The sequence below is a fragment of the Primulina tabacum genome, chromosome 3, assembly GCF_025594145.1.
Source record: "Primulina tabacum isolate GXHZ01 chromosome 3, ASM2559414v2, whole genome shotgun sequence".
Lineage (NCBI taxonomy): Eukaryota > Viridiplantae > Streptophyta > Magnoliopsida > Lamiales > Gesneriaceae > Primulina > Primulina tabacum.
The window spans coordinates 6,247,238-6,261,498 of NC_134552.1; the positions used below are offsets into that span (position 1 = coordinate 6,247,238).

The 14,261-nt window shown below is 35.2% G+C and overlaps 2 protein-coding genes across 2 annotated transcripts; one reads left to right on the forward strand and one right to left on the reverse strand.

Annotated features, from left to right (window-relative positions):
• The first annotated feature begins 1,132 nt into the window (after positions 1–1,132).
• LOC142539656 (metal transporter Nramp3.2-like) lies at positions 1,133–4,006 on the forward strand. Its single transcript, XM_075645252.1, has 4 exons — positions 1,133–1,814; positions 2,262–2,398; positions 2,475–3,124; positions 3,375–4,006. The coding sequence occupies exons 1-4, from the start codon at positions 1,258–1,260 to the stop codon at positions 3,591–3,593; spliced, it is 1,563 nt and encodes a 520-aa protein (XP_075501367.1). The 5' UTR covers positions 1,133–1,257; the 3' UTR covers positions 3,594–4,006.
• A 1,904-nt stretch (positions 4,007–5,910) lies between these two features.
• LOC142538879 (uncharacterized) lies at positions 5,911–6,933 on the reverse strand. Its single transcript, XM_075644177.1, has 2 exons — positions 6,379–6,933; positions 5,911–6,135 (listed from the first exon to the last, which is right to left on the reverse strand). Exons 1-2 carry the CDS (start codon positions 6,817–6,819, stop codon positions 6,055–6,057), a joined length of 522 nt encoding a protein of 173 aa, XP_075500292.1. The 5' UTR covers positions 6,820–6,933; the 3' UTR covers positions 5,911–6,054.
• Between the last annotated feature and the right edge of the window lie 7,328 nt (positions 6,934–14,261).

Genomic DNA, 14,261 nt, shown 5'->3' on the forward strand with positions numbered 1-14,261 from the left:
TTTCTATAAAATCTAAATAACATATATATATTTTAAAAAAATATATATATCTATGCTATTTTATTAAGTGTAAGACATATATATTAAGTTTTCTGAAATGCCATTGTTACACGAAGCTATCAATACCAACATTTTATGAAACTTTTTTACCTTCTTCCTCTAAATTTTATTTCGAAACATATAAAAAAATATATCAGTGTTTAAACTTAAATTGAAGCTATAAGATACTTTTTTCTTACATTATTTTCCGCTGTCATTGAAATTTGTTGTAGGTTAATTCTATTCTTCATATGAAAATTTTTAAGATTAGAAATATTTTTAAGTTTAGGGAAACAATTTATTTAAACAAGGGACCGAACACAAACGTTGTGTCTATGACATAATATAATTGCGCATATTTTGTTTTGAAAGCTCCAATGTAATTATAATATTGTATAAAATTAAATATGACATGCCATTTAGTAAGATATTTTTTTATATAAAATATTAAAATTTAAACACACTACAAAATTATATATTTTTAGAGTTAAACGTGTGAAAGACTTGTTTTGGAATTTTTTTTAAAAAGGTTTATACCAAAAGTGGTTACTATTCAATCATCTTGGTTTATTAGTATTAGTGGAAGATACGTTCGTGTGTTATTATTTTTTTAAGTTGATCAAATGATATTAAATAATTAACATAAAATTGTAAAAGGAAGGTTTCTTATGAGACGGTCTCACGAATCTTTATATATAAGACGAGTCAACCGTATCGATATTCACAATAAAAAGTAATACTCAGCATAAAAGTAATACTTTTTCATTAATAATCCAAATAAGAGATGTGTCTCACAAAATACGACCCGTGAGACCGTCTAACACAAGTTTTTGCCAAATTGTAAATATGAATAGAATTAGAGATCATTTGCAAGAGACCTACTAAAATTATATTTGATAATAATTGCATAAAACATGTTTTTTAAAAAAAAAAAAAAAAAAACTGATTCGGTTGACAAAGATAATGGGTGCGAGAATTCTGTATTATTTCGAAAATTATAATCCACTAAAAGTTTAAATTCAAATTGTCCTATAAAAAATATTATAGCCTTTTTTATAATTATGTTTTTTTGCATTATTTGAAAACAACATTGTGACCATAACTGAAGGTTTCGACTCTTGTATTTTCCCACGTCGAACTTTGCTCTCCTAAAATCTCTTCCAAAATCCCTTCACTTTTCTACCTTTCTTCTTCACCGATCAACACTTTTTGATCAAAATGAATCCACATGACGAAGAAGAATCCCAGCAACGATTACTCTCAAATCAGCCTCTCGTTTTCATCGAGGGAAACGAAGAGGAGCGTGCCTACGACTCCACAGAGAGAATCCATGTGATCGGAGTGGACGTGGGATCTGAAGCTGACGAGTACTCCTCCGCTGCACCGTCGTTCTCATGGCGGAAGCTGTGGCTTTTCACTGGGCCCGGATTCTTGATGAGCATAGCGTTCTTGGATCCTGGTAACCTGGAGGGGGACCTCCAGGCCGGCGCTGTGGCCGGGTACTCCCTGTTATGGCTTCTGTTATGGGCCACGGCGATGGGTCTCTTGGTTCAGCTTCTGGCGGCCAGACTCGGTGTGGTGACCGGCCGACACCTGGCGGAGCTGTGCAGGGAAGCGTACCCGAAGTGGGCCCATATTTTACTTTGGGTGATGGCTGAGTTTGCCTTGATCGGGGCTGACATTCAGGAAGTAATTGGTAGTGCTATTGCGATCAAGATTTTGAGCCATGGGTTCATCCCCATATGGGTTGGTGTCATCATCACAGCTCTCGACTGGTAAATATTTGGAGATTGTTGACAACATAGTTTTTGAAATCATTTTTTTGAGTTAAGGTAATTTTTTAAATCTTTAGCTAATGTAAATTGGTCCAATTCGGAGAGCTTAGTTTTAATCAAATTTTACCTTTTTCTTATATTATAAACTGAGTATTTTATTATTCTTCATCAGGTAAGTTTTTTTTTTTTTTTTTTTTTTTTTTTTTTTTTGGGCCAGGAGGGTGTCCTGACAAGAAAATGGTAAGTTGTGTACATAAAATTTCAGTTTTGTGCATGAAGATTAAAATCTTTGTGTTTTTTTTCCTACGTTTACAGTGGTTGAGATTCATACGAACAAAACTAATACATTTATTATTTTCTTTAAATATATATTTCCGTTAAAAATTTGTATTCATCTTATGATTTGTGTTCCTTCTTCTTCTTGTTTTTTTTCTTCGTCTTGATCAGCTTCGTCTTTCTATTTCTGGAGCATTGTGGTGTGAGGAAATTAGAGGCCCTTTTTGCTGTCCTGATAGCGACTATGGCAATATCATTTGCTTGGCTCTTTGGCAAAACAAAGCCTAATGGTGTTGAACTTCTAAGCGGTGATAAAATGATCTTTCCGAAAAATTTAACTTTCTTTGCATTTTTGGTTATCTAATATGTAAACTGCGATATTAGGTGTTTTGGTCCCAAAACTCAGTCCCAGCACAATAAAGCAAGCAGCAGGAGTGGTGGGGTGCATTATAATGCCTCACAATGTATTCCTGCACTCCGCACTTGTACAGTCTAGAGAAGTCGACAATCGCAAGGTTTCACGAATTCGGGAAGCTCTCACGTACTTTTCAATAGAATCTGTTGCTGCCCTAACTACCTCTTTCGTCATAAATCTGTTAGTTACATCGGTTTTCGCGAAGGCATTTTACGGTACGCAAGAAGCCAACAGTATAGGTCTTGGAAATTCAGGGCAGTATCTTCAAGAAAAATATGGTGGATCATTTCCAATAGCATACATTTGGGCTATTGGTTTACTAGCTTCTGGCCAGAGTAGCACCATGACCGGTACCTACGCTGGACAGTTTATTATGGGCGGATTTTTGAACATGCGGTTGAAAAAATGGCTACGAGCCCTTATAACAAGAAGCTGTGCTATCGTCCCTACACTAATCGTTGCTCTAGTTTTTGATACGTCTGAGGATTCGTTGGATGTTTTGAACGAATGGCTTAACGTGCTTCAGGCGATTCAGTTCCCTTTTGCTCTTATCCCCCTCCTTTGTCTTGTGTCAAAAGATGAAATCATGGGCGTTTTCCGAATCGGCACTGCTCTTCAGGTACTTTCTTTCTTCATGAGTGCATTCGGTAGAGTCAATATTAGAATTGTTGAACTTAAATAGTAGAAATATATCACAGAGAGAATTAAATGCAATACAAGATGAAAGTGGATGAAATGCATCAGTACGTTAGGTCATCTATCCTTGCAATAAAACTAAAATTAAGATATAATGATAATCTTAATAATATGAAATCCAATCCTAACTTATGTTGACAAAAACATGATAATTTGGATACTTATGCTGGTAGGTAGCATCATGGTGTGTAGCTGGATTGGTGATGTTGATCAACATCTATCTTTTGGTGGATTTTTTCTCATCCAAGGGACGCGCAAATTTCTTTACTCCTGTGGTATCAGTGTTTGCAGTTGCATATAGTTGTTTCATCATGTATCTTGTTGGAAGGGGGACTCTGTTTCCAAGTTGGATTCGAAAAACCAAGAAATCGACTACTGGTTCTTGCATTTGATCCATCAACACAGGCACCTGCAGATACTAAGAAAGAGCCGAGATTTATAGGTGACAGACACATATTAGATATGAATAATTAAATCGTCTGGTTTAGGATTCTGAAGGTTTGAAATAAAACGAAACAAAATTCAACGCGAGCCAACGTTGTTTCAAGCAAGGGGAGTTGGGGTTCAGTCACAGTTTAGGCTTATTTATAAAATGTCGCCAGTTCGGAAGTTGTTATGAAAGTCGTAAAATACAAAAATATGCTTGTGTACACACAAACTTGGAGTTGGAATAGTTGTATGTTTATAGAATCATGATATTACTGTTAGATCGATTAACCAAAGGATATTATTGGTTTCTGTAAATCTTCAAATGGATCAAGAGTGCAATCTTATTCTCTCTGTGGAATAGAGTGATATCAATGAATGAGTTTGATTGGTCAAAAACTGGCCTATTCAAAATAGTTTATCTGAGCTTGATCTGATTGGGACCGATTAGGTCCTTGGGCGGGAACTGTAATGACTCGTGATATGCAAAATCTAACCACTCAGTTCATATATGATAATTTTCTTGAGAACGTTTGCAAATACTTAAAAAAAAGAGATTATGAACTTTTCGCTTACAAATTTTTGCAAATTTATGCATTCAATGAGTATTGTGAATCCTTATTTTGTAACAACAGTGAAGTGAATGAGCAAATGCAGATATAATTTAATCAAGGACACTTTGATGTGCCCTTGGAGTCGAGCATGTATCTGTAAACGGGTACTCCGACTTGTTTCCGTATGTCCCCGAGGGGACATACACATCTGTTGCACTTGTTGCAGCAGTTTTTAAAGCAGTTCTTGTAGTTTACTGCTTTCCACACCTGGTATCGCACTTTGCATTACATGATCTTGCGACTGAACAAGAAGACGAACATTGCTCATTTGATTCCTGCTCATGTCTACCTTATATATTAATTCTGATCATATACTTTCCAGTTGTAGGGTGACACATTCCAAGCTTTGTTAGTGTGTAAAAACCACTATTTGGAGGATTTCGAAATTTTGGAAAGTGTAGTTTAGCATAATCTTCTTCTTTTTTTTTCGTTTTTGCAAAACAAAAGGGTTGTTACGAACATCCTATCGAATCAAGACATAGGACGTGCTATAAATACCAGGCAATACAACAAAAGATAAGAACACCGAGTATTTCATATGATTCTCCATCAACGACAATTTAATAACAAATGTGACACCTAGTGTTTCATTAGATTTTAAAGAGATATTGAAGGCTAAATGTTACTACCCGGGGTTGGAGACGCGGGCAATTACAACATCCGCTACAAAACAAGACCTTCATGTGACGCTCGATCCGAAAAAAGGTGATTGTCGGTGTCATGAGATTACAAAGACGACGAATGGTTCCTACCAAGTTTTTAAACGAAGGAAAAATAAAATAATAGATCTCACACCGGAACGACGTGGACATATTATTTAATCTGTGACTCCAATAATTTGAAATCATCACTATACTACTTGTCAACACAAATAGGAGTTCCATTAAAAAATAAACAAAAATATAAAGTTAAAAAGGCATTACAAGCTGTAAATTGGGTGTCAATAATAGGCACCGATTGGCGGCGTTTTCGTCCTGTTGAGCCCTAGAGGACACAATCTTGGTTTTGAAGTAAAGTGTTGCCTACCTGCACTTAAAAAAAATTAATTAATTATAAATGTGACAGCTGCCATGATCATTATTGGTTTTATTGAATTTGCACTTTCTTGGATGGCCGCACTTTGTCTTGGTGCTGCCGTTTACATTTTGTGGCCAAACTTTTTTGCTCGTCTTCTTTTCCAATTGGTATCCCTAAGATGATTTTATTTAATCTCTTATGAGGAGAAACAATAATATTTATGGCTCATCGAATAATTATTTTAAAATTTACACTTCTGTTTGTATCTTTATTTGGTGCAACATAAAAAAAAAAATAAAGATACATCAAGATCATATATATTTTGTTTAAATTATATCATAAAAAATTTTGAATTGCAAATAATCTGTTTGTCTAGAAACTCTTATGTGATACGAATTAATTTTTGAGACGAATCTTCTATTCAACTTAATTCATGAAAAAAAACTTACTCATTTGTTCGATATTTGTGATTGGCATCTTCCTCCATAAACATAAATTGCATCTTCTGACAAACTCATTATTAATGTGTTCATTTTCATCAATTCGTATGGTATGATCCAATTTTATATTCAAAATTCAAAACTGAATAATAATTTAAATTGAGAAGCATAACTGTATTATTAAATCGCAAGATAAAAAACGCACGCTGGAATTAATAAATAAATAATCAATAGAATCATCAAATCGTCATACAAAACTCAAAAAGAAAGAAAAGGGTGCCTAAAGAACAGAGAGACGCCAGGTGTCCTGTGTGTGTGGCAAATTGTTGAATAAAAGAGATTTATCGCTCATTTTCCTAGACGATGATGATGAAGAAGCATCCAACGAACAGGGCCAAACTTCCCAGTACGGCGCTCCCCAATTTCTCTGCTCCACTCTGAAAAAAACAAACAAAATATGTAAAGAAAAGCACATGATATAATATTAAAAAATTTGCCCAAAAAAAAACAGTCGGGATATCATTGCGGCGCTATCGTGCACCTGTTAAGCACAAATCGCTTTTTTCCTCAGTCACAATCAATTTGAACGATAAGTTGATTTACGAGCAAATAACGAATCGTAGGTACCAGATCTGGATGATTCTTAGGTTAAATAAAATTGAAGGAGTTATTATGCGCACCAGATCTTTAACTGCCGCGGGACTGGGAGATAACTCAGTGCTGGGGCCAGGAGCTTCGGTCGGCGGTGCAGGCGGACTGAGTAGCTCAGGAGCAGGAGAGATGCTCTTCTTGCTAGGAGCCGGTGCGGTGGCCGGAGGTGCTGAAATCGGAGCAGGTCGAGTTGCTGCCTCGGGCGCCGGAGTTGGCGGGGACTGTACTGGGGCAGGTGTCGGCGGCGAGCTCACAGGCGTGGAAGCCGGAGGCGGAATCGAAACTTCAGGTGGAGAACTTACCGGAGCTGAAGTCGGAGGAGTCGAAACTGGAGCTGCAACGGGCGCAGCTGACGGTGGTGTGGGGACGGCGACGGTGGCTGGAGCTGGCGCAGCCGCTGGGGACTGACCGCTGACTGAGGAAGCCGCAATGCAGATAAGTGCAATAAGAAATCCCGTTCTCCGATCCATGGCCGCAATTTCGTTGATAGAAGCGTGAAATGTTTACAGGAAACCGAAAACGCTCACAATGGACTATTAATTAAGAAATAATTAATGTGGATTTAATAGAATTGAAGGGGCGGAGTGATATATAAATAGGCCTGAATTTGCGTGGGCCGGACAATCAGTGTGCTGTACTGAGGCCAATTAAACAGACTGGATCTGGCCCATTTAGCCTGTGAGCTGGTCACCTCACTCAACGGCTATATATATATATATATATATATATATATATATATATATATAAGCCGTTGTAATGTTCTTTTCTTTTCTTTAAAATAAATAAACAAATAAAGTTATTATAATTTTAAAATCAAAGTAAGCCGTTGGTGAGATGATTGATTAATCTTGGTGGTTGATTAAAAGAATGATATGTTGAACACCAAATGTAGCACTTTTAAAAAACATTCAACAACAGTGTATAAAAAATTCTACATTTTAAATATTTTATTCAAAAAATAGTTGTTTTATGATTTCAAAATATTTTAGGACAAAAAAATTGATCTTTTTATATTTGTCGGCGAGTAACATAGGTGTTTAAAACATTATGCATTCTCCGAACCTTCGATATTTTCATAATTTCATAAATGTATGTTGGATCATTATTGTGACATTAAACCGGAAATGAATTTTGTATGCACATAATGAATTGTTACAAATGAAGCTAATGGATTCTCAAAACATAAATTGGACACCTATTTGTTTATCGTTGAAACAACGCACGTACCTATTATATGTACAGTTTTGATATATTTATCACATCTAATAGGTGAAATTAATTCGATATCTCTTACATTTGTGTGCACGATGTCTTGTGCAAACATATGAAAACTGTATGTATGATTCTTTTTCTTATATTGTTGTTACTGTTTTTATTGGACAGTATGTGTTGCCAAAATTTTATTGTATTTCTGATAAAAAGAAAATTGTCCTTACCCGTTCATTTAAATACAAATTCTCAATATAAAGGTTAGGGAAGTGAGAAATTTCAATCAAGGTCTATTTCAAAATAATGTTTTAATTTTTTAAACGAAATTTCCAAATCAACAACAAATATTTATAAAAAGATAATCACATTACTGTTAGATCTAAAAAATCACATTTCATTTACGACTAAAATATTCCCCAAAAAAACGATTTTTTTTATTTTTTATAATAAAAAACAGAAAAAAATATTATTTTAAATATATAAAAATAGATTAGTTGATTAGGAGCTATTGTTGCAGCTGGAATGGAAGGTTCGGTGAGGTGATAAATCGATTGAAACAGCACAAGTTGTAAAGCAGCGATAATCATGGAGCAATTTCTCTTTCAAATTCAATCCAGATTCCACAATTTACTTCATAGGAAAAAAATTACATGAATAATACTAAAAATACTTCTATTTATCTGATTTTACGCTAAAAGTAAAAATCGATTGTTAATTAATAATAATAAATAAATCAAGAAATAAGTAATAGCTATACAATAATAATAGAATCTGATTTTACGCTACAATTGATTGTTAATTATTTCTTTTTTAAAAAATAAGGGAATTTTTTTTTAAAAAAAAATTTAATGTTGCAATAAAAATAAAATATCTTTTATTGAACACATACATCTCCTGTGCCGCGATCAGCTAGTTTAGATAAAAGCTAGTATAAATTTGTTTTAAAAAGTGATCAGTAATATATATACCGTATTCCAGCTTGATATATACTAATAATTCATGTATCATGATAAAAATAATAATAATCATTCATGCATCCATTAATTACCATTAGTTCGTATATCCATTTCATTTCACTATCAAATTTAATTAATTTAATATATAAATATATATATATATATTATATATTAAATCATCGTATTTTACATATAATAATTTAATAATAAATCAGCTGTTCATGTGCCAAAATAGAATCTATTTGGGAGGCTTGTAATTTGATTTCATAATATTTTTGTTAATTTTTTTCAAATTAGTTTATAATATTCTATAAGTTGTTTGATACAAGATTCTAAAACCCGTGAAGCGTGATTGTCGAGCTCCCAATTTTACAAGTTTAAGCAAGTTTAATATGAGATTAAGCTAAAAAAATATTTTTAATTGTAATATAATTTTAATTATATCTATTTGATCAAAGAATACAAAAATGTACAAAATAAGTATAAACTGATGAGCATATGAATTTTAGGATTTTTTAAATTTTCAAAAATAATAATTAAAGTACACACACTTAGGTGTCTTTAAGCTTTTTATATAAAAAAATGCATATTTTAAACATTTAAATTTAAATTAAAAAAAATTAACTTCAAATTTTAAAAATAAAATTGAACTTAAAATTTTGTTTAAAAAATCAATCTTAATCATGATTTTGAACTCTTTTTACGCATTTTTTTTTACAATTGACCGCTCTTTCCACAAAGAGAATATTTTCTTTTAAGTTTAACGCTTAATTCGTTTTTTTTTTAACATTGGTTTGATAACTTATTATATTTTTAAAAAAATAAAATGAAGTGTTGGAACACCCAAATTATTTTTAAGATTTAATTTTAATATCTTTAAATCCCTTCATTTTTACATTTACAATTCATATAATTTATCCTTTGGAGTATAATAACACACTCAAATAAGAGTCTGCAGACTAAATAAAAAATGAACCAAACGAGAGATAAAAAATAATTATTTAATAATAATCTTAATGTTTGTTTACATTCAAAACTAAATATATATAATTATTTTAGATTTTAATTTCTACGTCAATAATCATAATAGTGTATTACGTAAATTTTTATCGATAAGAGAAAGACATGAGTTCGACGCACATTAAAACAATTATCCCTTGCCTTCGTCGTAATTTTAAAAAATTGATCTAATTATCAATGAAAAATAAAATATGGCAATAAAATTTTATAGTAATTGTTGTGCCTAAAAAATAGTTAAAAAAGCCCAACAGAAAAAGCCCAACAGATGAAACCCAATGTAGTTGCAGTTGGCCCAGCAGAAGAACGTTGCTGCCAGTTACGGCCAGTACCCAAGGTGGAAGATCGTGGAAGATCGTGGGGTGATCGTGGAGAGGAGAAACCGATGTGCGGAACGTGAAAAAAGGGAGGGAAGGGAATCAGATAAAGCTCTCGACAAATCAACACAAAAAATCCATAGCAAACTCTCTGCAGAATTTATCTAATTTGTCTGATGTTTATTTCTATTTCCAGCAATCTTTTTCTATAGACTCTAGTATGTACATCAACATTTTATGTAAAAACTTTTTTCGAATTTATAACAGCATAATGAATGTTGATGTTGTTTATGGATTTCCCTTTTAATTTCATTATACTCCTCATTCTGTGTTCATATTTTTGGAGCCATTTCGAGGGAATTAGAACGAACGATCGAATCGAGAGTCGTAACGTTTGATAAAGAAGTCAGGTTATTCTACAATTTTGGCACTAACACGTGCCTGGCACGCACGCAATTTTCGTGACAAACAAATTGGCACGCCCAGTGGGACCAAATGCCTCCAAAGCGTACTGAGAAGAATGAGGGAATTCCTCCATCACAGGGGAAATGTCATCGCTCACATGAAGAAGAAACTGATGCAGATGAAAGAACTGTTGAAAGACTTGTTCACCAGTTCGAAGAAGAGACTATGAAGGAAGGAGTTGTCGTTTCTGGTGGTGATGGACCTTCAACAAACTTCATGTTGACTATGGAAAAGAATATCCGCAGTGATCTTAGAGAAATGACCCAAGCTTTCGTTACTGTTATGATGGAATTTGTGGCAGAGGTGAAGGAATGGAGGAAGTCTGCAAAAGGAGAGGTTGTTACATCAGAAAATGATAAACTTCAAGAAGCATACATTAAACTATTTAAAGATCAAGGCCAAGGATCGGGGATTCCTCAAGCAGGTGAAAATCGCCGCTTGGGAGAAGCACTGATTCCTGAATCTGCCAGGGAAGGAAGGTACACTCCTCCGCACAAAAGGGATGAGGAATTGGGGTTTAAATTCCAAAATTGCCGTAACAGTAAACAAATGGCTGGTAATATGTTCTCTCTTACGTCTCCTAACTTACATTCAGAGATGTATGGTGATGGGGGAATGCGTGGATATTCAGTGCCAGGTTTGGGGAATAATACCCGGGGGGCAATCTATCTTCCGCACCAGGTACGACAAACTCCAGTGTTGGATTTTGAGACGGTACGTGATGTTATCCAAGAGTTGTATGGCCCAGGAGTGAGGCCAATCAACCGACCAGAATTTTATAAACCGTATCCTGATGTTGTGGATCGTGACAACCCTTATCCAAGAGGATACCACATTCCAGACTTCATGTTATACTCCGGGGAAGATGGTCAATCTAGCGTGGAATATGTGGCCAGGTTTACAATTCAGTGTGGGAAGTTAGCAAATTTGGAGAACTTTTCCAATTACAGGCTACGTTTGTTCCCCAATTCCTTGACCAGCACTGCTTTCACGTGGTATGCAACGCTACCTCGGAACTCTATTATGACTTGGCATGATATGGAACGTCAGTTCCATACACAATTCTTCAGAACAATGCCGGAGATCAGTATAGCGGAATTGTCAATGGTGGTCCAAAAACCCGGGGAATTTGCTAATGATTTTATTTGTAAATTCAAGAAGGTGAGAAGCAGATGCCGAGTTTTCCTCCCCGAGTCATAATATGTGAAGATGGCACAACGAGGGCTCGATTTTGAGCTTAGAAAGAAATTCCAAGGGATGGAATTCCGTGATTTTTTATGAACTTGCTGCCAAAGTTTCAGAGTATGAGGAATTGTTACGGGAGGAGAGTCATAAAAGAAAGTCTACAGTGGGCTCTTATTTTCAGGAAATGGAGGAAGTTGCATTGGTAGAAGTAGCAAATTCCGGATCGCGTATTGTTCCTTTCTTGAAACGCAAAAGTGAAGAACTTTCCAAGAAAAACATCCCTCCAGTGCAAACGCCTAATACTTTTGATGCATCAAAGACGGAGGAAATTTTTGATCACCTAGTGAAGGAAAAGTTTATAACATTCCCCTCAGATCACAAGCTACCCACTAGGGAGGAGTTGAAAGGAAGAGATCACTGTAAGTATCACAATTCCTTCAACCATAATACTAATGCTTGTTGGGCCTTCAAGAATGTCTTGCAGGAAAGAATCAACAAGGGGATCCTGAAATTTCCTGAGAAAAAGGAAGCAATGATAGTGGATGAAGATCCTTTTCCCCCGGTAGCCAATGTGAACATGAGCAGTACCGATTTGCATTTCTTAATCAATGAGAGGAGAATGAATGGAGGTGAGGACATGTCCATTAGGCCAGGAGTTACTATAAGGAAGTGTTGGGTGCCTCGGAAAATGATATTTGAGGTTAAGGGGAAGAAAACAGAAATTTTTCATGAAAAAGACAGCTATTACAGTGGGAGTGGTGTGAATTATGGTGAGAAGAATATGAGGTATATTAGGGAATCTATGGCCAAAACGCCAGAGACACAATACCTCAGAAGGAACTCGTCTCCTGGGTTGGTGACTAGCGAGAGAAGAAGTTATCCGCAGTTATCCCAAAAGATAATACAGAGGCCAGCACCTCAAAAATATGAAAGAAAACCCCGTTTTGTTGTTCCTCCCAAAGCAATCTCCAACGGCGTATGGAAACAAGTAGAGCATCCAAAGTTCCCAAAACCGCTTTCTCGGACCCAAAAACGACGTTTGTTGAGAGAAAAAGCTGTTGATCGCAGATCTAAGACGGGGGAATCACTCAGAGAGAAGAAAAAATTTGGGAGGAAGGCTACTGAAGGTAGTGAGGAAGAAGAGTTACAAATGGAGGATTTAATCTTAGCTCCGGCTCAGATGAAAGATCGACAGCCGGAGACATATGTTTTATAAAGATGGAATAGATGAGAAGTATTGTACAAAGTAGGTTGGATAGCCACTTTGGCTAATTTTGAGATATTGACTCGTAGAAAGTTTCTGTAATATGCGAGGAATAGACTTTTAAGTCATTCCCTGCTGAACTTGTTTGCAAATAGTGATGGAGTATCTGTGAATAAATAAAAAGAAAATTTGCTCATGGAATCCTTTGCAGCTGATGTGTTTTTAAGAGAATAATGTGTTGTCTTGATAGCCGAATTGATGACGTGTATAGTACGTTTATTACATATTTCGATACTTTGATGGTGTTTAAAAAGTATGGGTGATAATGAGCAATGGTGATAACATGTTGTGATAGTATTGAAGAAAACATGCTATTTAGCCGTTGTTCTTAATTTATTTTACAGAAATCCGGGCAGAGTTTTCCTTGTAAACGTGACATCCCAGAAATACAAATACATGGAAACAAATCCCAAGCAACATGTATAAGGTAAACAACATGTTTCCATAATAAATTTGGCTTTCAAGCCACTTTCCCAACTCTACACATCATAAAAAAAAAAAAACAATTGCCAAACAATGGCAAACAAGTGCAAAACGTACACCTAATGTCCCTAGCCTACGTATTTTATTTTCTCTCAATGTATTTGACACTCCGTACATGTATGTTCAGCCGCTGGCAGAGATATTCATCAAAGCTTGGTAATTTTCTGTTGAATTGTCCAGCAGCACTACCATGAGGATTTTTCATCTCCATTGATCTTTAAGGTACTTTCTTGCATCGGCCTATGAGATTCTCAAATATTTGATTTCTCCAACCATGTTTCCTGAAAAATAAATGAGAACCACATGAGAAATAATGGAGTGTTGATCAACAAAACTATGCTTTGTGTGCGCTATATATTGTCATATATGTGGCACTTGTCACTTTTTTATGAGATGAAATGAATGTTGTCATTTTTGAGTTTATGGCTTGCCAAGATTCCGGAAAATGGGATCTCATCCTCAGTGAATTTGGTATAGCATCACAATTCCTTATGCTGGTGCATTTCTTGTAAGCACATGGAAGATTATATAAGTTGCACAAGCTATAGACCAAGCTTTGAATATGCACACCAAGGAAGCCGCTCTGTTGAGGTGCAAGCCGTGGGTGTTGCAAGGTGTTGCTCATCAAAAACTTATTCAGGTATATTCACAAACACTTTGAGTGCAACATGAAATGTGGCAAATTCTACAATGTTTTTGTGATGGAGGATTGAAAAAATAGTGAAATATACTTACCTTGAGAAGATGTGGTTTGATGTAAAGGAGATTGATGATGACGATTTTCAGAAACTTGGATGACATCATAAAGTCGATGGAGCGGCAATTTCTTCGAGAAAATCATTGGGCACCGATAGAGGTTTGGGGGAAAGTGAGAAATAAAGAGATAAAAAAAGGTTTAAGGAAGGTGAGAGGAATTAGGGGGTTCAGGGAATGCACACTTGGATTTAACTTGATGGAAGAAAAACATGTGTCTCGGTCAATTCTTTTTCAAGTCCGTAGAACCATTCCTTTCAACC

Bases quoted from the DNA above. Each gene is read 5' to 3' on its own strand.
- LOC142538879 (XM_075644177.1), bottom strand. From the start codon at position 6,819: ATGGATCGGAGAACGGGATTTCTTATTGCACTTATCTGCATTGCGGCT. The intron at 6,136-6,378 runs GTGCGCATAATA...TGTTTTTTTCAG, and splicing joins CCGCGGCAGTTAAAGATCTG to AGTGGAGCAGAGAAATTGGG.
- LOC142539656 (XM_075645252.1), top strand. From the start codon at position 1,258: ATGAATCCACATGACGAAGAAGAATCCCAGCAACGATTACTCTCAAAT. The intron at 1,815-2,261 runs GTAAATATTTGG...CGTCTTGATCAG, and splicing joins ATCATCACAGCTCTCGACTG to CTTCGTCTTTCTATTTCTGG. The intron at 3,125-3,374 runs GTACTTTCTTTC...TTATGCTGGTAG, and splicing joins GAATCGGCACTGCTCTTCAG to GTAGCATCATGGTGTGTAGC.